A 27,068-nucleotide genomic window follows, 5' to 3' on the forward strand; every position below is an offset into this window, starting at 1 on the left:
TCATCACCACCATCACCACCACCATCATCACCATCATCACCACCACCATCACCACCATCACCATCATCACCATCATCATCACCACCATCATCACCACCATCACCACCATCACCATCATCATCATCATCGTCGTCCTGACACCTCGTCCCAACTGTGTGACTTTGGCGAGTGACGCCACATGTCAAAAATACACACCGGTTGCCGTGGAGACGTGCTGTTGCCGTGGAGACGTGGCGTTGCCACGGTTGCGGCCTCTCTGGACAGCCCTCACGCAGTTAGGGCAAGGTGTCAGTGAGCAGGGGCGCCTCTAGAAATGTTTCGTAGGGGTGGCCAGATGGGGCCGCTCTTGGGGTGGCACACCAAAACTAAAAGCCTTAATTTGAGGATGTTATTACACTGATGTCGTATACAGGCTAAGCCTCTGCTGCTCCCCTGTCGGCTCTCTCTCTCTCTCCTCCTGTACTTATTTTCTTCTTCAAATGAGAATGGATGTCTGTGGACTTTCCCTTCATTTCTCTTCAGTTGGACATGTTAAAAAATAAGTCAAAAAGCTGCTGTAACGGCACCATTCGGAACTTAAAAAGCACACGGCACGACGCATTCCCCCCCCCCCCCCCCTTCTTTTACTAAAGAAATGTATGACTCTCTTACTCACTGGTAGTCTTTTCCGTCTCCTCTCTTCACTCCTTTTTGAGATCGGTGAGCGGTCACGCGCTGAGCCGTCGCTGTCGGAGCGCACAACAGCGGCCAGGGGGCGGGGCTACAAGAGTGGCTTCCTGGGCCTGGCCGGCTGTGCATCTGGAACGAAACGCATAACTGACAATAGAATCCATGTGACTGCCCAGTGGGGTGGACAGCAAATTTATAGGGTGATTTTTTTTTTTTTTTTTTTTTTTTTTTTGCAGTTTTACTCTTGAACACTTTGGTTCCCTTTTCTTTAAAATCTTTCCCTCTTTAAAATTTCTTTTTATTTGAAGCTTCTCGTAGGCTTGACTTTGCAGATTGGTATCGGTTTACAAACGTGCCGCTGGAAGAGGCCTGTCCTTTCCTTTCCTCTCCACCTTTCCTTTCCTTTCCTTTCCACCTTTCTTTTCCTTTCCTTTCCTTTCCTTTCCTTTCCTTCCCTTTCCTTCCCTTTCCTTGCAGCCCGAGTCTCCAAAACACGAGGCAGTTCAGTGAACCTGAACACACCGTCAGCTCTCTAGTAGATGTTAATTTTTTTTTCTTTTTTACCTTGTTGTAAGGAAAATACAACTTTCAACACATATAGACAGATATAATTATAGCTCTAGATATACTGTATGTACATAATGCTATACTGTGTGATTGATGAATTTTTTTAATTGTGTAAAAATGACATGAATCTTGCATTGCATTTAAAGCTTTGGACATCTGCACATCAACAGGCCTGTACTTTCAAACTCAATACTTTCCTCATTTTGACTGTAGAAATTATTAATGTTTTTTTTTTTTGTTTTTTTTTTAAATGCAGAAATTGCATGGGAGAACTTGTGTTATTATGTGTGTGTGTGTGTGTGTGTGCATAATGAACACACTGAGCCGGATCCAACGGCTGAAAAGCGACGCTCACTGGTCAAAATCTAACGAGGAATAAATTTTGCAGAGCTGTTTCACTTTGCTGTTTACATTTCCACTGTCAGTGTGATCGCCGCCTCAGGCCTTTTCTTCTTCCTCCATCATCATCATCATCATCATCATCATCACGTCAGCTGTGACTGACGGCAGGAAGTGATAGAGAGCCAGTGTTTTGGTTTCCTTGGCAATGCTAGGTTTCATTCTGAGTGGATTTGTGCCTCCAGGTGCTTTCTCTGTCCAGCATGAGGACGCAAAGGTAGAATGACAGGGACTTCCCAAAAAAACTACTCCTCCATCATAACTGTGGGCCACTAGCAGTGTGTGTGTGTGTGTGTGGGTGTGTGTGTGTGTGCTGCTCGTTCTGCCTTTAAGAACCCACAATGATCACAAATTTGTCTTGTAAATGATTTAATATTCACAGTCACACCTTCCAGTAAAATTACATGAAACCAGATGGATTCAGTGCATCACTTTATTAATATCTCAATTAGTGTCTCACAAATCGTAACACACAAATCATCTTTTTATTTGCAAAAGTCCAAGCTGCTGCAGCACAGAGCACTTCATGAAATCATCAGCATCACTTCCCTCGTGCTTGTGGCTCTTCATAGTCCAGTAATTTTAGGCCAAAATTGGGGTCAACCTAGGACAAATTGCAAGAGAAGCAAACTCAACTGATTTTGGATCCTCAGTTTGTCCTGAGTGAGGGAAAAAAAATCCCAAGAAATCCCATTGGTGGAAAATCACCTATTTATGACCACATATTACCAAAAAACACTGTTTTTAACACACAGGGGAAAGGGGTTCAACATTTTACTTTCAGATATCACTTTAAAAATTCACAAGTTGATTACACACACAAAGACAAGAAAAAAAGTCTATTACAAGTTCTTTGAATTATTCTGTTTACACATGCATATCACACATTGTCTGATTTGATATGCGCTAATTTGGATTTTTTTCAGTGGCGTCTCTTTTGAAGAGAAAATGAAAGAGAATAAAATAATTAGCTTACTTAAGGAACTTTTATATAGGATTTGTGCTGGTAATTGCCATAAATACCTGAAAACATGATAAAAAAAATAAAGATCAGACGGTTCTGCGCCTTATTTTGAAGGGCTGTAAAGTCTTTCCAGGTCTGCTTTAGTATAAATGACATATTTTACATTACCTGTAACAACTATTCACATTCAAACTGCATGTAGATCACAGTTTTCCAGATCCATATGAAGGTCCAGATCTTCATCACCACACTCTCATAAACAAGGGTCCATTTCTGTCCTTAAAGGTACAATCTACACAAATGTCCACAATCAGAAATCAGAAATCAGAATCAGAAACTGGGTTTTAATGTCCCCACTAATTATTGGACCTCAAGGTAGTTCTGTGTGACCTTTTTCAGAGCCAAAAAGGTACGTATATGCACCGCTTCCTCTAAAAGTGAAGGTACGATATCAGAAGACGGCATTTGCGAGGCCAAATCCGATGAATCGATTAATAAGTGAATGAATGAATAAATAAAATGGATGAATTCATGGATTTGTGGATATGGAAAATTAGGTGATACAAAGATCCGATGAGCTCAGGGGCCCCCGGGGACGAGCCGGGGGGCCCCTGAAGGTGCAGTGATGTGATTTATTTTGAGTGTTGCTGTCCGCCACTAGATGGCGCCACACACCAAAACAACAGGGCTTTGTGAGCAGGAGGAGCTTAAGGACGATTTTCAGGGTGTTTTAAAGTTGACCATCTTTTCCAGGTCAGTGTAAAGATCAGCAGTTCATATCTCATCAGTTTAAAGCAGGAATCTGATCAATTATTGATCAGTTATTGATGACTGTAGGTTAGAGAAATGCTGCTGTCAGAAACCACATAAATCTAATTGGGATTTTTTTTTTCACTGAAATTAGTCCAAAGATTTTCCTCCCTTTTTTGTAAATCTACTTGGCGGCTTAATTTTAGATAATTTCCTTGTTTCTTTTTCACTTTTCCTTCTTTTTGTGCCAGTTTTCAGGGGGATTTCTTGTAGCTTTTTTTTTTTTTTTTTTTTTTAACTATTTTCCTGCTAATTTTTCAGCCATTTCCTATTTCTTGTATTAAAATGCCAGAGTGTACATGATGGAGTCAAACCAGTTTGTCAGGAGGATGGGCTTTAATTTGAAAGTCCATATCACAAACATGAACATAAACACACCAGAGGTTTATATACAAATATAAAAAGAAATAATAGAAAAAACAACACTAGTATATCAAAAAAGCACGGATATAACTAACATTTTGTCCGTGCTTTGAATTGGTGAGACGTTCAGAAGTGCTGAAGCATTTTTCAGTATTTTTCTCAGTATTCCTGAAGCGTGTAGTGTCAAGATATTAAACACAGTGGCAACCGGCCAGCTGGAATATTTCACATTGGCAAATGCAAAAGTGCAAAACACAGAAAATTAAATACATTCATATTTATACTCTGGTTTAGAGGGGAATGTTTCAGAGCAGCTGGGAACCGAGCGAAATTGCTGCAAAACTCGTTACCCCATCAAAAAAGGCAATGAGCAACTCTGGAAGAAAGGACCTGAAAATGACTGGGAAATTAAAAAAAAAAAAAAAAAAAAAAAAAGGAAAAAGAATGAGGTAGAGAGAAATGAGGAAATTCTACATTTAGAAGTTCTGTTGCAGGAAATAATATTCCTTTTATATTTTTTTATTTTTAAGGCCTTTTTTTTGTTGCTTAATTTTAGGTAATTTCCTTCTTTGGTTTTGATTTTTTTCTTCTTTTTTTGTGGTCATTTTCATTTTGCTAAATTCTCTTTCTTGCTCTCTCTCTTTGCTAAATGCTCCCTCTCGTCCGGTTGCTCGTCAATTTTGAATGAAACGAATCTGCTCTGGTTTGAAACGCGTAACATTTCTATCAGCTCATTGTTTATATATAAAAAAAAAAAAGTGCTTTGAGCTGAGTGTGGGCATGTTTTCAAAATTTTCAGAGTTCACTTTAGACCACAGCATCAGAGCTCGTGTGTCTGACGATGATTCGTTTCAAGGTGCTCGCTCGGACACGGCCGCTTCCTCCTGGAGACAAAACGACGTCCAGAGTCCAACAGAAACGTCAAGGCAGATGTTGCTCCTCCTCTTCGCCTCCTCCTCCTTCTCCTCCTCGCCGCCTCAGCAGCTCCTGTCTGCGCCTCCTCCTGCCGATCAAAAGGACAACACAACATAATCAGTTCAGATCAAGCTCGGCTGTCGTTTTGTGCCAAAGCCCTTAAACAGGGACGGGAAGGGATCAGATTTTCTAATCGATTTGACTCTGCGTATCGATTTCTCTCTTAGTGGGGGAAGCAGACTCTAAAAAGGTTTTTCACTGTCAACAACATAAATTTTATCGAGTGTCTGATCACTGGAGCAGACGTACGCCACCTGCAGGCAGAGTCAGTGACGGGCACCTTCAGTTACAGTTTTGATGACTAACAGTATTAAACGGCAACGAGTGTCTGGGACGATAATGCGCTCAAATTAAATCAAAATGCTCTTTTCATCAATTCGGGAATGGTTAAGATTAAATGCAAATGATGCTGATGGATCGAACCAGCTGGAACCGGTTCTCGATTCCCATCACTCGCCTTAAAGTGATGGTCAACCCTAAAACAGGGGATGTGATGGTACAAGAGAATTACATACAAACGTAATCCAACGACTAAACCTTAAGAAGGTCCACCAATCAGGGTCCAAATTGTTTAAAAAAAAAAAAAAAAGACGGTAAAATCCTGGCGGCTTTGGTTGTCTGAACTTCACTGTAAAAAGTCCGGTGACGATGAAGACAAAATTAAAGTACGCTGGAAACTCAGCAGAATAACACTGGTAGTTTTAGGGGAACTACATGCTTTGAAATGAGGGTGTTAGTTTCTAGTTTACAGTGTGAAACATCTCATCAAGTCTAAATTCAGAACAAGGCCTATAGATGAACATTTAAATAACTGTATAAAACAAATTTGTCACGGACTCCATGCCGGGAAACTGTTTGTTGGACTTGATCCGTGATGTCATGCGAATTTCATACATTAAGGTTTTAACTTGACTTCAGAAAATCAATTCGAATATGAAATACGAGCCTTTTGTTGTGCATTTTTGTGCACAACAACGGTGTGGAGTTCAGATTTAGAAAGCTTTATTGTCTTTTGTAACAGAACATTTTCTTGATGCGGCTTTACATATAAAACAGTTGAAAATATACTGACTAAAAACAGTCACAGATTTCTGAAAGCACGCACAGGGTGCATCGATTCTTAAATTACAACTTTAAAAATAGTCAAGGTAAAAGATCTGGATATGTTTAAGTGACCAAGTGTGTCAGAGTTATTGTAGCTATTATGTCAGTCATAGGCGGAAACCCCGGGGAGGGGTTTGGGGGGGGGGGGGGGGGGGGGGGGGCAAGACCCCTCCATCCATAATGACACCCCCCAGCAAGAAAACCTCTTAAAGTGAAAGCCAGTGAGTCATTTATCACACCACTTGTTCACCAAGCACAAGGTTGTAATATGAAAAGTGATATTTTCCCCTGCTTGGTCCAAAACCTGCCTCTTTCAGCTCACTGTTTAAGCTAATAGCTAATGACTGTTTACAAGTGAGGGAGAGAGAGGACAGACCACAGGAGGAGCAAATACTGAGCTTTTTATTCTTTCAAAATGCCTGTCAGGATATTAATGTCAGAAATAGTTCATATTTTACTGATATTTTGAGTTTGTCTCTAGATAGATATCTATTTTTTTTTGCATTTTAAGTTGCATTATTTTGTGGCATAGTTTCATTTCATTTTCTTATTTGATCTAAAAGGGACAGTGTACAGCTCAAACATATACTGTATGTCACTATTTGATGTCATATCTTGCTTTGCTTTTTGTTGGCACTACAATAGGCTAAATGTTTTTTGAAGAATAGTTTGATGGAGTTATTTTGAGTTTCTAGTGCTTGTAAAGCTACTCTGATGGACTGTAGTGGAAACAGAACAGTGAGCAAAGAAATTTGGTTAGAGGATTATTGCTTTTAATACCATTATTTAAAACATATGAACATGCTGAGGGCTCAACAGTGTACGGCAAATTTCAAAGGAGCGTAAGAGAGAAAGAGGGTGGTACAGTCGTGCCAGACAGCAATTTTTTCATGTCAATTACTCTGAAATTTTGCTGTTTATTGCCCCCTCCCTCCCAATAATGAAATGGGATTTTCGCCCCTGATTTCAATATACAAAGAGGCTTTAATATCCAGTTTCATTATACACGAATCACTTCGTACAAGCTTATTATCTACTTTTTTCACTATATGAGTGGGATTATAGAATAGAATATACTTTGTCACCTTGGGGGAAATTTGTCATGGACTGAAGTGCATGGTAGTAGCTGCCTTACAGACAATAAATAAACATAAAATAGAAATAATATACAAATGGAAGACAGAGACATACACGTACATACACACTCATGACACATCCAATAAAAGATTGGAAAAGGAAAAACAGACAGAACAACAAGTTATTGCACAATTCCCAGGTCTGATGGAGGTGGGTAAAAAAAGAGTGTTTAAAACGGTTCAATTTATATTTTGGGACTCTGTACCTTCTATGGTAAGGTAAGGTAAGGTAACTTTATTTATACCCGGAGGTAGATTTGGGTTGCAGCCAGTCAGAAGGCTTTCTTTGCACAGACAAGAGACAAGAGACAAGAGACAAAAAAAACAAAACAAAACAAAACATAGCACTACATAAACACATAGAACTACTACTACTAATAAAAACAGTGACAGATAAAAGTGCAACGCTGTGTGTGGTCAAAGGACATGAAATAAATTAATATGTGAGTATACAGGTAAAATTCAGAATTGAGGCATTAAAAGATGCATGCATTAAAAAACGCATGCATACATTCACACACATACAGTTGTCATTTATTCAGTTTGGTTTGGTAACTGTTTGTTTGTACAGTGGTCCCTCGTTTATCGCGGGAGTTACGTTCTAAAAATAACCCGTAATAGGCGAAATCCGTGAAGTAGTCAGCTTTATTTTTACAATTATTCTAGATGTTTTAAGGCTGTAAAACCCCTCACTACACATTTTTCTCAGACAGGCATTAACATTTTCTCACTTTTCTCTCTTGTTTAAACTCTCAAAGTTCAAACCTTCGTAGAAAAATAAGTCCAGTATTATAGAATGAACACATTCTGTACTGTACAGGAGACACGGCACGGAGGAGATTGACTGACAATGGTCTACAGTCTGTTAGCCAATCAGGACGCAGAACACAACGCGCTGTTAAAAAAAAAACAAAAAAAAAAAACATGCAAAATTGCACTAAAAAAAATCCGTGAAACTGCGAGGCCGTGAAAGGTGAACCACGTTACAGCGAGGGGCAACTGTATAGGTAAAATTCAGAATTAAGGCATTAAAAGATTGCAAAACACATGCATACATTCACACACATACAGTTGTCATTTATTCAGTTTGGTTTGGCAACTGTTTGTTTATATATCTGATTGCTGAGAGGACAAAGCTCTCTCAAGAGTTCATATTCTGCTCGAAGGATGCGTGACGGGTCCGACAATACCCTCCGCGCCTGCCTGAGCACAGACTGCTCGTAGATGGACTGAAGGGAGAGCTTCTCAGTCCTCCCCATCACTTTCATGGCAGTCTGTACCAGGCGCTGCAGCTTAGACTCGGACTGTGCGGAGAGACTGCCGAACCACGCCGTCATCCCAACACTTTCCACCTAATAACACTTTCTGTGAGTTGCAGTGTGCGACACATGATCCAGATGTGAATTGATTGATTGATTGGTGCCGGGCCGCTGCTCCACTGACTCACTTGTAACTGGACCGTCGCCGGTTCGAATCCCCAGGCAGGATGGGACGGGACCTGGCGGGACGGGACGGGACGGGGCAGGGCGATCCAGTCACGGGAAGTTAACAAAGTTCAGATAAAAGCTGCGCCTACCAGGAACAAGAGAAAGACGAGGCTGGTGTGATTAACTGAAGATGAGTGCAGTTTAATTATTTGACTGATTTTATGACGGCGTGTTGGTGCCAGTGAAGGGAGGAAAGAACAAATACACAGCCGGGAGAGTGGGGGTAATTTTTTGAGGGGGGAATATAGCTCAGAATTTCTGAGATTAAAGTCGTAAATTTATGAGAAAATGAAATTCTGAGATTAAAAAGTCACAAACGTGTGAGAAAACTAGTCTCTCGTGTACTGTGGGATTTAGAAAGAAGCAAATCCTGGTGATTTTCAGCCCAGAATCCAAATATTCTCATCAGCATCCCAACGCTGAAGAGACATCGCCAGAACTAGAAAAACTACAAAACTAGAAAAGACGCTTGCACCGCGCGCCTTTTCTCCATGAAGAGAGAAAGACGGAGCAGAAGAAACAGCAGAGCGAGCAATAACGCGTCGACTATTTACAGAAATGAACCAAACTGAAGCATTACAGTATTATCTATTTCCACACTGCAGCAAATGTGACATCTAATTTATTATTTTCCCCTGAAAACCCCTAACACAGGAACCAGACTTGTCACTGGCCAGATATGCATCACAATTTGACATTTGATGGAAAAAAAAGTACACCCACACTTCTTGATAATTCTGTGAATACTAATGAAAAACGTTTTATCTCCCTCTCTCTCTCTCTTCGTTGGAAGTGACCCTGAACAGAGCGGGGGTTTATTTTTGCTTTCAGTTCCTGCGGCGTCCCCACACGCTCATATCGTATTGTCTGCCTCTCCTGGCTCTTTTCTGGAAACGGGAGTGGAGGTTTGTCGTGTTGGAAAAATAACAATCTGGTCGTTGTCAGATTTCCCCTATCCCGGCCACCTGATTAAGGTCATATTGCAGTTGGAGAATATTCCGAATCAGACCCCTGGCATGTGCCTGTTTTAACCGGAATATTGTGCCAGGTAAACACCTTAATCGGAAAATGCCCTGTACCGGAATATTCAGTTACGTCTGCGCATGCTCGAGTCGCAATGAATCCTGGGGCGTCTTTGTTGCTATGGTTACTGCGAGCGGGGAAAACGACATGGCGACCAGCAGCAAGAGCCAAGAGACTGCAGTCTGCCTTCAGTTCTTCTTCTTCTTCTTCTTCTGAAAATTACCTTAACTGGAATATTGACCCGAATCGGAATATGGTGTGCATGTAAACGTAGTCATTGCTATATTAGTGATCAATAAAACTGTCAGGCAAACAGAGTCAGGTATAAAATGTTCAGTTCAATAGTTAATGAAACTGAGCTCTCTCTGCTTTGACTGCTGCCAACCCTGGCAGCAAAAACACACAACATGCTTCACATGGTACCTGCACACCCGCGTTTGCATGGCCGCTAAAATTAGGGCACATTTGGAGGACAGTGTGTAAATGACCTGAAAACTCAACTTGGTTCAATCCACAGGAGCGAAAGAAGAAGCTGTCCTATTTTAAATCAGCAAGCAGTTTCACTACTTAACAGCTGTTTGATTTGAAAAACAGCGACGCTGCGCCCACGCTGCTGAGAAATGTAGTTAACCTACTGACGTCGCATCACGATGGAAACAATTGAGGAAAATCTACACTGTCATATCATATTTTTTTTTTGTTTTTTTTTTTGTTTTTTAATGCATATGATGGCACTGAGTAAATGGTATGGTATATGACAGCATGAATGTGACTGAATGGATGAGATGATGAATAGATGATAATGTAATATTTTATCATGGTGTTTAGTGTATTTAGTGTATTTATTTATTTATTCTTTTTAACTGAGCCCAATACGTGAGTGCACTGAATTTTATTGTATCTACTGTGCAATGACAATAAACCTATTCTATTCTATTCTATTCTATTCTATGCAAAGCCCTCACCATTACTGTTAATAATAATAATAATAATAATAATAATAATATGGACGTTTATGTGGATGGACTGCCATAAAAGGGGCACGACTTGTCCTTGGGAACCGTCTCCGGCTCCTTGGTCAAATGCTGCTTCAGCCCCCGCCCCCAAAAAATCCCAGGTTTCCCTTCAATCAGTTTTAACAAACTCAGGTGAATCAGTGAACCCGCTTTCTGAACCCCCCCGTCACTGCAAGGAATCTGAAATAACGGTGAAATAAAGTCAGATTAAATGGCTTACGTGTGGTTTTTCAGACTGCCGGTTTCTGCATCTGTGAAGTAAACAGGCAGCTGCAAAGACGAGAATCACCACTGATGCCGATACCACCACGGCGATGACTGTTTCCCAGGTGCACCGTTTGGGTCTGCAGTCTAAACAGGAAACAGGAGACAGAACAGCTGTGACACCTCTGCATCGGAAATGCAACTGAAAAAAATCACATGGTGGAGATGGAAAACTGACAGACAACAAACGTTTTCTCACCTTCAACATCTGTCTTCTCTCTCCTGCCTGGAGTCACAGCCGGCGTTGTTGTTGTGATGCTTTCAGTCGTGGTTTGTGGTAAGGACTCTGGACAAAAAAAATGTTTAAAAAAATTAAAAATAAAACCAACAGCAACATTCAAAAATAAACTAGAATCCTTAAAACAGAAGGAAAATGTCATTCATCAAGGTTTAACACTTCAGATTGGATCCTCGGTGTTATTTCAATACAAAATATGCATATATCAAATTTCAAATGCTGATGAAAATCTCATAAAAATGACATGAAACATGCTAGGAGATATGAATAGAAAATTGGCTTTGTCATGCTGACCGCACAGTTTCAAAACCAACAGATAAATATTTAATGTGTCATGTGAGTTAAAACATGTCAAACTATAAATATTAATATACATTTAAATATATCATATAAATATTGTGATATAAATTTTGAACATATTTCCCTGACTATCCGTACAATGTATTTTTTTTTAAATAAGTTGATAAGTCAAAATCACATTTTTTTCGCTCTAAGATCATGCTCCGATTGAACTTCAGGGTATTTGAAGTTCTTGTTTATTATTGGATGTAACTGTATTCACAAGAGACAAGGCAAGCAAACCACAAACGAAACGAGGCAGTTCTTCAGTAAAAGAAGGTGCAGGGGTGCCCTTCTCTTCTGTTCCTGCCCTTGTCTCTTTAAACGTGTGTGCACGGCCCTGTGTTGTTGGTGCTGCACCCTAAAACACCGAGAACAAACTCAATTTTCTAGACTTACCAACTATGAGCTGAACGACTGTTTCCTTTCTGTTGCCCTGTAATTTTGGGACGAAGCAGCGGTACGTCCCCGCGTCGCTGAGCCCCACGTTCACCAGTTTGAGCGACATGTTGCCGCGTCTCAGGTCCTCTCTGAGAAGGAACGTCCTGCCTCGGTAGTCGTCGTTCTTCATGACCAAATCCTCGCGCCGGCCTCGGTACAAGTGGACGTACGGCGTCTTGTCCAGCGGGTTGCCGGGGTCGCCCCGCAGGTCGCGCCTCGTCCACTCCACCGTCAGGCCCTCCACGTTGTCCTCCGGCTCCACGCGGCACGGCAGGATGACGGCGTCACCCACGGTGGCTGTTATCGGCTGGAGGGAACCGATCACTTGAAACTGAGCTGGGGGGGAAAGCAAATCAAAGTGATCAAAGGTGATAAGTCTAGATCTAGAGTCCGACAACATTTTCCTTGGAAACCTGCAACAGCAAACCAGCAGCTGTCATGCAGTGAATGAATGGATTTTGAAGAATACAACGTTAAAAATAAGAAATGGAGTGAAAGAGCTGCAATTAGTGCCTTCTGTCTTGCTATTTTGGGGGATTCTGCCAATGATAACTGACAATGTTTTGCATCCCTAAAACTGTGAAATAAGAAAAAACCTGTAAAAACGTTTGTAAAAGTCTAGTACTACCTCGTTCTTGTTGATCGTATATTAGACATTGATGATATTAATGAAGACAACTTATTTATGACTGAAATGTTTCTTGGGTCCAGACGGGCCAAGAGCTGTTTGGACCCATTTCTCTTGACAGCTTGTATCAGCAGAATGACTCTGCCAGACTTTGCTGAGGGTGTTTTTGTTTTGCCAGGTCGACCGCTGAATCTTCAAATGAAAGGTCTTCAGGTAAGCCTTTCTGCTGAGCTCATGCTCATCCAACATCTGAGTGTGCTGCTGAGTGTGTTTGCTGAGTGTGTTTTTTTTTTGCCAGGTCAGCTGGTGGGTCGCGGTCGACCGCTGATGTCTTCAGGTTAAACCTTTCTGCTGAGCTCATGCTCATCCAGCATCTGGCTCACAGCAAACTCTCTGATTAAAGGTGACAGTCATCATGCGGTTAACGAAAGCAAACAGTCACAGGAGTCAATACATATCTCATTTTATGCTCTGGATTTAGGTCACAGTCAGCTGATTTCTGAGGTGTTCTCAAGTCATCCAGGTCAAGCTTGGATGTTCTGCTTCTCAAACATGTTTTTGTTTCTCATCTTTCAGATGTGACAGATGGCAGGAAGTCCCCGGCTTTAATCAGTTTGGTGATCCACAAAGACTGAATTACTGGGACTTTCCTATCGGTTCATCAACACTGAAGAAGCTTCTTGGAAGACGAGTGAGATGTCTTTGAGGTTCTACCAACAGGTCCATTAGACCTTGATTCAGCTCTTGGTGGATCTCAGTGGGCTTTTTTTGTTTGTTTGTTTGTTTGTTTAGCAACAGGATGAGACAAAATTTCAGCTTGTTGCATTTTCAGTGAGGGCGTCTGAAGCTCCTGTTTGGAGGCAGCTGTCGGACTCTTTGCACCTTTTAAACAAAGAATGCCAAGCCTGGACATGCCCAAGGAAAGTCCGAGACAGCTCCACAATACAGCTTCTTTGTTGTCTTCTTCTTCTTCTTCTTTCTGCTGACATCACCATCAACAGATGGAGTATTGTTTGGTCTTGTCTAAAGTGATCCATGAGACCACAGTGACTTTCAAAACATTAAGTCTGTTTGCACCAGTCAAGGTTAAGTATTGCTCAGTGTAAAGACAGAAATCCCCCCAACAATCCCACAGACCACCTCTGTGGCTTCTCAAAGTTCAAGGTTTGTTTATTGTCATGGTGTACATGAAAAGAACCAAATGACAGGACTCAAGGTTCAGTGAGAACCCAATAAATAAAAAGAAGAATAGATGAAAGCACTACTGCCAAAGTAATATCGCACCGTGTCATTAGAGCGGCTGATCTGCTGAATCCCGAACCCTATAATTTGACAGCATAAATATTCATTTGGAGAACTCCACCGCAGCACACAACACAAATTATAAGTTTAAGATGAGTGGATTAGTCCTGTGGGACGGCTGTGTGGAGACCCCCCACAGCTTTTATGGTTTCTCTTGCTTTTTGTCTGTCAAGTCTGTAATTTGCTCACCTGTCTGATCAGGGGATGGGGGGGTTATTCTTTCACTTTGAGGTCTTTGGCTATGACTCCCATAGACTTCAAGTCATTATACTAAGCTTACAAGAAATGCCACCCTTGGGAACCGAACCGCTGGAGGTGAAAATGGCATCCAACATCTTGTCTCAGGCTGGTTAAGTTGGAAAAAAAGGGGGATTCCACCCAAAACGCCCGTTCTTATCCTCTGTCCCATGTGTGGTCTCTTCTCCATCCATTCGGTACAATGTTGTTATCCCCTTTCTGTGTTGTTTGATTTGATTTGTGTTTTCTTCAGTCTGTCTGTCCTGGAGCGGGATCCCACCTCTGTTTCCTCCCATTTTTTCCACCCTGTTAATTTTTTTTTTTTTTTTTTCCTTAGGAGGCTGTCCCTCATCTGATGTGAGGCTCTAAAGACAGACAGAGGATGTTGTGTTGCTGTAAAGCCCCTTGAGGGCAAATTTGTAAGTCGTGATACTGGGCTTCACAAACAGAAATTGACTTGACTTGTAAATGGACTATTAATGCGGTTTCCACCAAACTTCTGCCTTGTCTATGTTATGAACCCTTAAAAATAAAAGACTGGACAATTTTTGCCTCGTTTTTAGGTGATGGGACAATCAGCCACCGTCAACATCTGATGTGCTGTTTTTCCAGCACTCTACAAATATCAGCGGTCATGTTTTTCCACAAATAATGGACAGATTAGGCATGCTATTGACTCATACGGCTTGAAAAATAGTCACCTGGAAAAAACAACAATATGTCACTGGGGAAAAAATCATGCGTGTTTCCTGAACGCACCATAGTTTGGAGCAGAGCGCCGGATGTTGATATAATGTGTGTCCGTCCCTTTTTATCAGGGTATCACAGCAGCGCTATTCCAGACTTTTCCAGACATGAGTCATAGTTAGTCACTGAATGACTCAGCTTTCTGTTATCTCGGGTTTCTATGAGAAATGTTCACACGGACGCGAAGTTAGAGACCAACTCTGTGATGTTTCTCTCACTTTTTCCTTCATTATTAGTTTTATTACTAGTAGTAGTAGTTTTTCTAAATGAATGAGCGGCGTTAGAGACACGTGTTGAACTCACCCTCAGCCGGCGTGGAGAGCAGAAACACGACGAGGAAAATGGACTTCATGGTGAAACTTCCGCCAAGTCCGTTTAACAGTGTTGGAAAATAAAAAACCTCCCAGAATACAGCAAGCGAAGGGAAATCTTGTACTCCTCGTTTGGGACCACAGAAACGAGCTCCGAGGTGAAACTTGTCTTGTCTTGTTTTACGCACAAACTCATGATCTGTGGCTTGAGGTTCCCCAGTTGTAACCATAGGTTGTAACGCCCACTTGGAGGCGTGTCAGAGCGCTGCATGGCTACTCAGTGCACACAGAAAGCTAGACACGTCATCGCGCTGTTTTGGCACGCTGAGCGACGTGCTTGCTTACGCCGCGGCCATTGCAAAGGGGGCATCCTTCCCATTGTGGACGATTCCTGTACAATTAAAATAAATCATAACTCGTTTATTTCTCAACCATTTCTCACGCGTTTTTTTTTTTTTTTTTTTTTTTTTTTTGTTACCAACGTCATGGCATGTTGTTGTAATACAGAATTAAATAAGGATTAAATAAATAAATAAAAAATAAAAAATAAAAAATTCTATACAAAATAGGCTACTTGGTTTAGTTTACAGCATTTAAATATATAATTTACTTACATTCTGTATATGTAAACGCACACACAGTGGTGGAAGCAATCAGCTGTTTAATTCACTGTACAAAAAAACGTATTAATTCTTGACCAAAAGGATCATTGTTAACCAAAAATGTCCAATCTTTTTTTTTTTTTTTTTTTTTTTTTCCAGAACCTTTCATTTCAAGTAAGAGTTATAATAAATGGCAAAACCTGTTTTAAACCATTTTAAATAGTGGTCATTGCTAAAGAGTGAGGATTCAGTAGGCCTATTTTGAGTATCAGTTTCTTCTGAAACAAATATTAAAACAAATATCTCACAAAGGAGAGAGGATGAAATTTAATAAAATAATTAATATAATTTTTCAAAAATAGTAAAAAATGGAAAAGGAAATAAAAATATTAAAAACAGTTGCCTGGTTTCAAAAGTTCTCCAGTTTGTACAACCATATGCTGCACAGTGTGCTGGTATCTTTGTTGCTGGGGCAGGACTGATGAAGTTTCCCACTCCTGGAGAAGATATACTTCACAGATTTCAAAATTATTTTCCTTTGATCTGACAGCACAAAAAACGCTCGAAAATTAGAGGGAAAATGAGCAAGTAACGACCACAAACCTGTAACCAGCCTGTAGACCTGCAGGTTATGGAGGCAGGAATCTGCCCCCTTAGCTGTAAGCACGCTGATCAAATGGGCGTGTCGTATCTACATATTCATATCTGCGACTCTGAGGTAAAGATATGGGTAAAGAGACTCGTGTAAACTGGCAGGTTTTTTTGCATATACATATACATATATATATATATATATATATATATATATATATATATATATATATATATATATATATATACACATATATACATATATATATACACACACACACATATATATACATATATATATATACATATATATATATATATATATATATATATATATATGTAGTGAAACGCAGAATTTGAATAAAAAACTTTACCATCAGAAATAACAACAACAACAGCAACAGAGGGGTTTATGAGTAATATGTCACTAAATGACGAGGAAGGCTTTGTTTTGGTCAAACCACCTCAGTTTTAATCAAAGCATCCGGATTTATCAAGTTGTCACTTTTTAACTTTTTAATTGACATGGATTTTCATCACCCTTGTCTTCGGGTCATATGAATTCTCATTCTCATCAGCCTATCTATGAGTTGAGTTCCTGTTGTCTTTTGTCATTTCTTGCCTTTTTTGTTGGAAATTCACACCAAAAAAAAAAAAAAAAAAAAAAAAAATCACCTTGCCTGGCTGCCCTGACTCTATAAGCATCACCAAATGCAAAGACATCAAACAGTCGATGTGGAGAAAACAAACACGATGCGTTCGAGAAGGAAAAAGCACAAAGCTGATCTGGTCCAGCTCCTTTCTTACAATATCAAATCACTCTATACAACAAAAAATAATAAAAATATAATGAAGCATGACCCTGCTGTGGGTGAAAAAGCTGCCGTGACATCACAGATTAAGGTGCACACCTCAGGATTTGAGGTCAAACGAGCAGTTCAGCAGGGCAGTTTGCAGAATTGTTGTTCATTTTCATGAAAAATAGCCCTGATGGAACCATTAAATGTGTCTGGAAAACATCTGCACGTAATTGAGTGGGCAGATGATTCTGCTTTATTAGAGTTCAGATGAATCTCTCTGCTAATCAGGATGATTCATAAGGTTTCTCAAGCTTTACGTGCCATAGCTAACGTCCTGTGGCAGATTTGTATCAGATTCGAGTGAAAAAGAAAGTGATGAGTTTGTGCATGTACTCCTTGAGGTGTAGCAACCACAGTTTGACTGCTAGCCAAACTCCATTCACAGAGGACATGAGAGTCAGGATATAGCATTGAAGCTCCAGCAATTTAATGAAGACTCTATTTGCATGAAGATGTGAATATGGAGTGAAACTGAAATGACAAAACACAGCATAATCACTGCAATGAACTATACAAAGGGTAAGCATTTATGTGCACAAGCATTATTAGCTCTATATTCAAATCACATATTCTCATAATCATTTAAAAGACCAAACCATCAAATGCCAATAAACAATACTATGAATTGTTTCTACTCTAAATACACCTCAAACAGTTCCTAAACACAGCATGAAGACTAAATGCATAAACACTGAAAGAGTCAGACTGACTGAATCAAACACTTGCTTACAAACAATGCATTCCAAAGTTAGCTCTTTAATAATGTTCACAATGGTTTCATTAATATGCATGCATAATTGAGTTGATCATAAATGGATTCAAACTTACAGGCAATGCTTTCCAAGGCTCAAACAACAGGACAGCAGCAAACAAACCCTCTGCAGTGTAGTGTGGCTGGGAGACACTGGTGCCTTATCCCCTCCCACTCCCCTTGTGGCCCAAAGGACCACTAGGGGAGTGGGAGGGTAAAATCAGAGGTAAAAGGTAAAATCGGTAAAATCAGGCGTTTTGTGATACAGTCTCAATTCCTGCCCCTTAATTTGCGTCATATCCTCCTCCAATCTCAGCTTTTACTGAGAATTTACTGGAGAATATACATGTTTATATATTTCTGTATGATGAACCCTCTTTTTGATTTTGATTTGATTTTATGTAATATTCTAATACTCTGGGATGCTGGATTTTTGATTTTCATGAGCGGTAAGCCGTAATGGTCACAATTAAAACAAACAAAAAAAAAGTTTTGAAATATTTCGCTTTATGTGAAATGAATCTAAAATACATGGACGGCCTTAAAAATCAGTTTTCATAAAGTAACAGCTTTTATTATTATTGTTGTTGTTGTTATTATTATTATTATTATTATTATTATTTATTTTTTGGGTGTCAGAGGTTTCTCCCTCTTGGATAAATCACCAAGCTCTCAGTGAGCAGTTCACAGGCAGACTGCAAACAGCTTAAGGTGCATACCGCCACCTACTGTCCAAGAGTGTGTAACATCATGTCGTTTTCCTCTAGTTCTTAAACTGGACCTCCCAATCTTGTGTCTCCTGAGGACGTAAATCATCCTTTTAATCCTGTGCTGTTCAATCCTGTGTAATTATGATGATTTTCTCTCTGTGTAGTTATTTGTTTTGGATTTTGTGAAACCCCCAGTCCTTTCCGGTCTTCCCCCTCACCTTTTCTTCTTAATCGCTGTTCTTCCTTCTCCTTCTCTAAGTACAATTGGTGCTGTCATTTACTTTTATAATGCTCCTGTTGCTAGATTATCAGCAGCCTCATTCACTCATGCGCCAGTACCCGACAGAACCAGACATCTGTACCGCCTCTGCGAAGCAAATTACGGTGGAATTCAATGCGTAGATCCTCTTTGACAGACTTTGATGTCTGGTCAAAGCGGTTCCTCGAGATAGATAGATAGACATTTGGGACTCAGAGGTGTACTCACCAGCTCCCTCACACTCCTAGAGGGTAGAGGCCGGCATCAGCTGGTGTTTAAATCCTCCAGGCGACCAATCAGTGGGCAGCAATCGCCTGAGCTGCTCCAATCAGACACATTGGCCCATCCCAATGTCCCGCCTAAGGCCTAAACCCTGAACCCTCACAGATTTAACTGCTGTCACCTGGAATGGGACAGCATGCTATTTATCCTCTCATGACGGCAGCTTTTTACTGTTTTTTTTTTTTTTGTTTGTTTTTACGCTTCCAGGCTTCCTCTGGTAACCCCTGATTTTCACCTCACAAAGCTACGAACTGTGGGTAAATCAGGCAAAGTGCAAAGTGTTGTGTACAGGGTTCAAAATGTCAGAACAGAGGAGGCTGAAAGGTTGAGATGAAGTGTGAAGTAATGCTGCTCACCACACAGCAACAAAACAACTGATTTCACAGATATGAGCTGCTCCGGACGTCCTGCGACATGCTGCCTGCGATGGCACTGAACTGTTCTCTGTTGCAAAATGAATCAAAATCCCCAGTAATGGAAACCAGCGAAGCCCACCAACAGCATGCAGCTTCTCCTGTTTGTTCTTGAATTAGTGTAAAATGTGATCAGTTATTCTGGGCAAGCTCTCCGCACAAGGGGGGAGCACGACGTGTTGATATATCCGGTTGAAAAACAGCAGCATCTCTCACCAAACAGCTTCTGCAGAAAATGGCAGGAAGCTGTGGTCTGCATCGCCCTTATGTTAAACTGTTGTGTTGCAGGGCAGCCAGCCAGTCAGCAGCACAACATGGAGATAACAGCACTGTGCATGGTAGTGGGTGAGTACCCCCTGTGTGTGTGTGTGTGTGTGTGTGTCATAGGTCAAAGTATTGACCTTAAAGTTAATGAACAGAGAAGGCCCGAGCTGCTCGGTGCGCAATGACAAACAACCACATTTAATAAAGCGTCATTAGCGCCAAATTACATGAACACCTGCATGTGGACATATGTGTATCTGTCTACACTAATGAAGCTTATTGTGTGTTTGCAAGCAAGTGCCTCCAATCTTGTTCACTGATTTTGCTCTCAGACACTTTGGAAGCGTTTGGATTTTTTTTTTTCTTTTGTGTTTTTTCTTGTCCAGTTTGGAATAAAAGATGAAAACAGTGAGAAAAACAAGCAGATTGAGCGTGGTCGCCTTGACGCTGACTGTAGTTTGGGTGTTGTTAACTCGCAGTGTGCACGAAAAATGCTGCTGAAAACACTAATTAAGATTTGTCTTGATGCTCTTGTTTCTCTCTGTCTGTCTGTGTCTTCCAGCGTCTCTGAGAGTCATTCCCAACAGATCTCAGTTCTTTCCTTACGATACTGTCTCTCTGAGCTGTGAGGAGCAGGGAAACTCCTCTGGATGGAGAGTTATGAGGAACACTTCAGGCACAAAAGTAATTTCAGACTGTTCAACAGACTGGGGACAAATAAAGGACTCCCACTGTTTGATTGATGATCTGTATGCATCAGACAGCGGAGTGTACTGGTGTCAGTCTGGATCGGGACGGTGCAGCGACGCCGTCAACATCACTGTGACTGGTGGGTTTGGTAGATTACCACTCTGTGACCTTTATCGACCTCTGCATGAAAGTAGAAGACGTTGCACGCTTTGCTCAAGGGCAGAGAGGGTGTGCAGTTTCACCAACCAGAATTAGCCTTGAGGTTTGAGCCTGTGGTTTTTGGTTTGCTGTTGTTCCTCTTCTGCAGTCGCTTACAGCTGGACAGCGGCTGCCATTCTGCACAGCTTTCACTTTTACATCCTTCTGAGATGTTTTCACTTTCACCTTAATTGTTTTTTAAAAATGAATATTTACCATTACTCCAAGTCAATTTTGGCATTTTGACGAACACATTCATGCTCCTCAAAGGGTGAACCCTGTCAGCTTCGATGACCCATTGCTTTTTATATAGCACCGCCCTTTGGCAGAAATGTCCGATTTTACATTTGTATTGGGGAAACAGTCCATGAAATTAAATCGCATTCCTCGGCAACATCGTCATACCGTCTTCTCCCAAATCTTCCCATCATGCACCTCTCTCACAATATTTAAACAACCCATGCTTGTTTAAATATTCGCCAAAATATTACGAGGTACACGGAAGTTGCCAGTCATGTAAGATGATCGATTTATTTTCCATTAAAATTCTTGATTCGATTTGCCTGCTGGCTTCAATAGGGTTTGATTGATGGGGGGCGGAGCCTATTGAAACTGCAGGGAATGCTAGCAGCTGGCGGAAGGATTCGTCTTGTAATTTGTTAACTGGCATGCTCTGTTTCATGATGTGTTTTTTGGTACTTGTTGCTCTTTAAACATCTTGGCAAGGGACTCCCAATAAAAATCCCTGGCACATTTATAATGGAGGGCATTCTGCACTTTGTGATAGAAACCTAAGGTAGATTTCCACCTCAGAATCTGGCTGCAAATCATTTCCTAGTGTTTCTACCTGAGGAAAACTGTGTGACTGTGTGTGCAGCTGGCTCTGTGATCCTGGAGAGTCCTGGACTTCCTGTGATGGAGGGAAGTGATGTCACTCTGCGCTGCAGGAAAAAGACGACTCCCTCCAACCTCACAGCTGATTTCTATAAAGATGGCCTCCGCTTTGGGAACAGCTCCACAGGAGAGATGACCATCCACAGTGTCTCCAACTCTGATGAAGGTTTCTACAAGTGCAGCTTCTCTGACTCTGGAGCATCACCAGAGAGCTGGCTGGCTGTCAGAGGTGAGAAAACCCTTTTAAATTCTTGAATTATCATTTTAAACACTTTGAAACGTGAAGCCGGTGTTTGATCAGGGGCGTAAGTCTTCCAGATAGTGACACAGTTTTGCTCAAAATATCTGCAGTGCCACATTTCATACAGATGACTTTGATTTTGCCAACTTTGAGTTACATATCGCAAATAAAAAAAAGATCTCAGCATCTCAGATAAGCCCACGATCTCTGTCGAGGCAGTTATAGCCAGGTATGCAAATAAAAAACAAATATGTTTGTGCATTGTGACCAAACTGTGGGTTTCTGTTTGTTGTTGTAGTTTTGCCCTCAGAGTCTCTTCCTGCCACCTCTCGTCTCGAGTACATCGTGCTTCCTGTGGTGGGCGTCCTGACCTTTCTACTGCTGCTGTACCTCTGGAGGAGAAACAAAAGTGAGACTTCTAAAAGAGCTGTGAAGCCTTTGGAGAGCTATTTTAAAACAAAACAAAAAAAAGAAATCTCCATGTTGAGTCATCTTCATTCTTTTTGGGAAACACCCACCTGTAAGGTGAGATAATCCCACTCGTTCCCCCACGCTAACCGCCTGAGTTTTTCTTGAATCAGGCGTCGTCGCCTCGGTCCTGGTGGAGCTGATCTGCCTCGCTCTGCCTCGCTGCAACACATTTACACTTTGCTCTGGAAACAAGTGGGATGATCTCACCACAGTGGCAGAGATTTTTTTTCCACTTGTTTCAAGACAAACAAGATTTCAAAACCTAATTTGAAACTTAATGCCTCCTTAACGTGGAGATTGTCTTTTTTTTGTGCTATGTGTCTACCCTTCATAATATATGCAACGCCAGTGGGTAATCTGAGTTGTTGGCTTACAAAATTATTCCACCTGTGGATCTCGAGATCTCTAATAGAAGACCGTCAGAGAGACAGAATCATAAAGGAGTGGTTCTCAAACTTTTTTCTATGATGTTCTCCCTTTGAAATATATATAATTTTAGATTTAAAGCACAAACACACACATCTGACACCTTCCGGAAACCCAGGGGGAGAACTGAATGTAACATGTGTGTTATCAAATAATTATAATTATAATTATAATGACAATTGTATTGAACTTACTAGAGCTGATATTTTTTTTAAATCGCCATTTAAAAAAAAAAAAAAAAAAAAAAAGCTCAGTACATTGCTCTGTAGGCTACATTGCTCCGAGTCAGCTATCTGAATCCAGGTTAAAAATGCTCTTTACAGTAGTCCAAACAAAAGACATCTTAATCAGATTATGATGTGTGAGTCACAACATCAGAGAGTGAATCCCACCTGGCTGTTATGGATCAGGGCTGAACAAGTCTGGACAAGTTTCTGACTTGTCATGACACATATTTTGACTTTCCTGTGGTGTGTTTTCATGTTGACTGTGGGCCAAATGGCTGGCTGACCGTGGGTGTTAGGCACAACCTAACTGGTAAGAGTACTGCAGCTTAATGACATCTCATATTGGCATCGCGGTGGCCAAATTAGGGAGAGTGAGGCACAAGGTTCCACAATAAAGGTGTTTATTCCCCTTTAATGACAGCACATGGTGGTCTTTATTAATTAAATAAAATAAAAATGGATAACAAAGAAATTAACTATTAATTAACTATTCTTAACTAACAGACAAAAGGTCTCAGAACAAATATCTAAACAAAGCAATGCTGCAGTTTAAGACTAAATCACTTAAATGAATGCATTTTGAAACTGAAACAATGAGGAAACTCACTTCAGTACTGTCACCCACTGTGAATTTTTTTCCTAGGATGGCGATGGAAAGTTTCAGTTTGGGTGGTCAGTTTGGTTTACAAGTGGGGGCGGTGAGGCTCAGGAGGTAGAGCAGGCGACTGGTAATGGGAGGATTGCAGATTGCAGATTAAGAAAAAAAAAAAAAAAAAAAAAAAAAAAAAAAACCCAGACCCAAACACTCAAACAAAGCAATAAATGGAATATATTAGGAGGAAAAATGTAAAAAAAAAAAAAAAAAAAAAAAAAAAAAAATTACAAAAAAAAAAAAAGCCAGAATTGACAGCAAATTGGCACATAAATAAATAATAAATACAATAAATATATATTTATAATGATGATCACAATTATATATAACCACAAAAGTACCCCCAAGATTTGTACATTGGTTAAAACTTGTAAAAATAAATAAGTGAATAAATAAATGAATAAATTAATTAATTAAAATTTTAAAAATATTTAAGTGTCTGACTGGTCGATGTGCTGTGCTGCAGGAAAGGCTGACTCGGCGGACGTGAGCTACGCTGAGGTCAGCATTGCACAGGAAGTTCATCCGAGGAGGGAGGCAGGTACAGCAACCCAGCACACACACACACACACACACACACATTTTAGCCCCAGACCTAAACCCTAATTCAACTGTTGACAAGTTGTTCAGTTTCCCCTTCAGTGCTCAATCTTGTTTTTCTCCAAGCGAGTTAAAAGAAAGAAAGAAAGAAAGAAAGAAAGAAAGAAACAAACAAACAAACAAACAAACAAACAAACAAACAAAGAAGTAGGGAAGAAAGAAAGAGAAAATCTGCCAGCTGGATGAGATAATCCCACTTGTCTCCAGTGTCATTTTCTTGATTTTCCGGTGTTTCATTCTGCCTCATTTCAGCAGATTTATCCTTTTTCCCAGAAATGAATGAATGAATAAATAAAGTAAATCAAGTGGCTTTGCACTGTGGATTAGTTTTTCTTCACTTTGGGAATCAGAAACAAGATTTGAACCCCAAACATGAGACCAAGTGATCCTCTGTGTCACACTTTGGCTTTTCTTTTCAAAGCTGTTGTTGCTGATGACATGCAGTGTAATGTTTGGGGTTTCTCCATCGAATTAGAAAATCTTTATTGATCTCATGATGGGGGAAACTGGGTCGCGTGTCACCGTGGAAACTTTTGGACAGCACCTGAGTTTTCACCTTGCTTCACTGCGTTGCCTCAGCTGCTGCTCTGTTTCTGTGCCCTTTTTGTTTCCTGTTTGGTCACATGACTGCCATCACCGTGGTTACAGGAAAAAAAAACACAAAGGAAACAGTCTGATGAGTCATAGCTCGAAAGCACAGTTCTCAGCTGATGGGTGTGTGTGTGTGTGTGTGTGTGTGTGTATTTTCCATAGATGTCTCCGCTCCACCGTCTCCCTACTCCACAATAAAAGCAGGTACAACTTAAATCAACACAGGAATAGATCAAATTCTAAAAAATAAGAGTTTTTTTTTTTTTTTTTTTTTAAGTTAGTGTTCAGTTGTGTCTCATTCTCTCAGTTTCACTCTCTGTTTTGATGAATATGGTTAATATAATTCTTGATTGATTGATAAGAAGCAGTCATGTCATGATGATGGTTGATTTAATTTAATTAATTAATGTGTTTGTTTTTCCAGTTCACTAAAAATTTGAAGAAGAGGCGGACAAAGTGGCTCACCTGCACTTTTTTTTTGTGAAGGGACTTTCACATCACAGGGGAATTTTACACACCTCTGTCTCGCTCATCCTGCACCATGTCTATCTTTTCTCTCTCTCATTTCTAATCTCTCTTTCAATTGCATAAATAAGCAAAAATTAAAACCCCTTAACCGAGAGAGAAACTTTTTTAAAAATGTCCCACCAGTGGCGAGTTGTTATTCTGAAACAGAGAACATGTGGGTCAAATATTTCCTCTTGTGGATTCGTTGGTTTCACACCACACTATTTTGACTCTCATTTTGTTCTCTATCATCTTGTTGTCACTGCAAATGGTAAAAAAAAAAAATGGTTAAACAATCACAATTTCCCAAATTTTGTCATGATATCAGGTCCGAGGGTAAGTTTTGAAAGCTGGAAATCTTAGCATTTGAGGAGTCATGAGAGAAAAGACTCAGATTGCGTACTTAAACTTGAAAAATACTCCACTAGAGGTAAAAGTCTCAGTATAGACGTATTACCAGTGGGGGTAAAAATACTCTTTGTGAAGAATGCTTCCTTTCAGAGAGTTAAAGTCGTGCTGCATAACTCTGAAAGATTTATTCTAATCCTGTAGCTCTAATAATGCAGCGTGTCTGATTTTTTGCTTGGAAAATCTTCCTCTGCAAAGTAACTAGCTGGTAAATGCGGTGCAGGGAATAAAAAGCACAAGATTTGAGCGCAAGAAATGAGCGCACGAATGGAAATACCCATGTAAAGTGACTCTGCAGGAAACAATAAATACTTGATCACACTCTACCTCTGTTTATCTTTTGTCTTTTTATATACCATGACAAAGCAAAACTCTCACGTACAGCACCTTTAAACCTAGAAAAAACACGGGTTTTCTGCTCATGTTCTCACATGACGTTGTGACACCGATACTGAAGTGGGCGAGTCACTCACTCAGTCTGAAAGCTATTTATAGCTGCATAAACATCAGTTCACTCATGTAAAACCTCCCCCCATTTGTTCCTCTTTCTGCTCGGGCCTTGTTTTGTAAATCAAAGGTTCCTCATCATGTGCTTGGAAAATACTTATTTCCTTTTTCTTTTCTAAGCTGCACACATCTGAGCGAGTTTGCATCAATTAGCTGTTTTAAAACAATGTAAATGACGCCACATATGGTTGGGAGTTTTACTATACATCTAGAATAATGCAGGATTTTCCCTCACTGTGCAACAGAAAACAAGCCAACACACACTTCTATTGGCTCATAAGTATTGACTGAGCGGTATTATTTTTGTATCAGTATCTACATTTTTTTTTTTTTTTTTTAGGAAAATCCAACTAATTGTGCCTTAAAGTTGTTTAAATATCTAATAATGTCTTTACCATCTTAGGTTAAAACTGGGCGGCACATTTCCAGTATGAATTATGTGAGGTGATGTTGAGATGTTGAGAAATAAATCAGACCGAAGACATGTAATTATTTTAATTTCGAAACTGCTGTTTTTGGCAATTTGGATGGAGACACCACATCACAGGACGTTTGCTGTGTCACACATTTCCTGTTGCACGTTACATGTGATGGAGCAGGAGGATGCAAACACAGGAGCTAAGGCAAACACGCCTGAAGTGTAGAAGAAATTAATGGAGACTGAAGGCAAGTTGTGAAAAGAGCGCAAGGCCAGGCGAACACAGGGAACGCCAGGATCTACAGGGAACGCTGATCTGGCAGAGAACCAGACTCAAGGCTGCGTTTACACTTCACGTCTTCATGCCCAATTCTGATTTAGTGCCTAGATCCAATTTTTTTGTCTGTCTTGCACGTACTTTCAAGTGACCCATATCTGATATCACTGTGCTTACACTTACTTAACACCTGAAACAACCTGCAGGCA

At 40.4% G+C, this 27,068-nt stretch overlaps 2 protein-coding genes across 3 annotated transcripts; one reads left to right on the top strand and one right to left on the bottom strand.

Annotated features, from left to right (window-relative positions):
- Window positions 1–3,730: 3,730 nt before the first annotated feature.
- LOC115376417 (uncharacterized) lies at window positions 3,731–15,258 on the bottom strand. Of its 2 annotated transcripts, XR_003929800.1 has the most exons (6): window positions 15,013–15,258; window positions 11,754–12,131; window positions 10,977–11,063; window positions 10,734–10,864; window positions 8,435–8,559; window positions 4,636–4,775 (listed from the first exon to the last, which is right to left on the bottom strand). XR_003929800.1 is itself a non-coding variant. In XM_030075981.1 (5 exons), exons 1-5 carry the CDS (start codon window positions 15,248–15,250, stop codon window positions 4,593–4,595), a joined length of 1,017 nt encoding a protein of 338 aa, XP_029931841.1. In that variant the 5' UTR covers window positions 15,251–15,258; the 3' UTR covers window positions 3,731–4,592. The 2 variants fall into 2 exon arrangements, 1 of the variants encoding a protein (XP_029931841.1); XM_030075981.1 differs by lacking the exon at window positions 8,435–8,559 and having other exon boundaries at window positions 3,731–4,775.
- Window positions 15,259–18,861: 3,603 nt separating this feature from the next.
- LOC115377016 (Fc receptor-like protein 5) lies at window positions 18,862–25,565 on the top strand. Its single transcript, XM_030076871.1, has 8 exons — window positions 18,862–18,892; window positions 19,777–19,833; window positions 20,315–20,581; window positions 21,518–21,763; window positions 22,074–22,184; window positions 24,018–24,092; window positions 24,905–24,946; window positions 25,167–25,565. Exons 1-8 carry the CDS (start codon window positions 18,862–18,864, stop codon window positions 25,172–25,174), a joined length of 837 nt encoding a protein of 278 aa, XP_029932731.1. The 3' UTR covers window positions 25,175–25,565.
- The last annotated feature ends 1,503 nt before the right edge of the window (window positions 25,566–27,068 follow it).

This window comes from Myripristis murdjan, chromosome 18 (genome assembly GCF_902150065.1).
Source record: "Myripristis murdjan chromosome 18, fMyrMur1.1, whole genome shotgun sequence".
Lineage (NCBI taxonomy): Eukaryota > Metazoa > Chordata > Actinopteri > Holocentriformes > Holocentridae > Myripristis > Myripristis murdjan.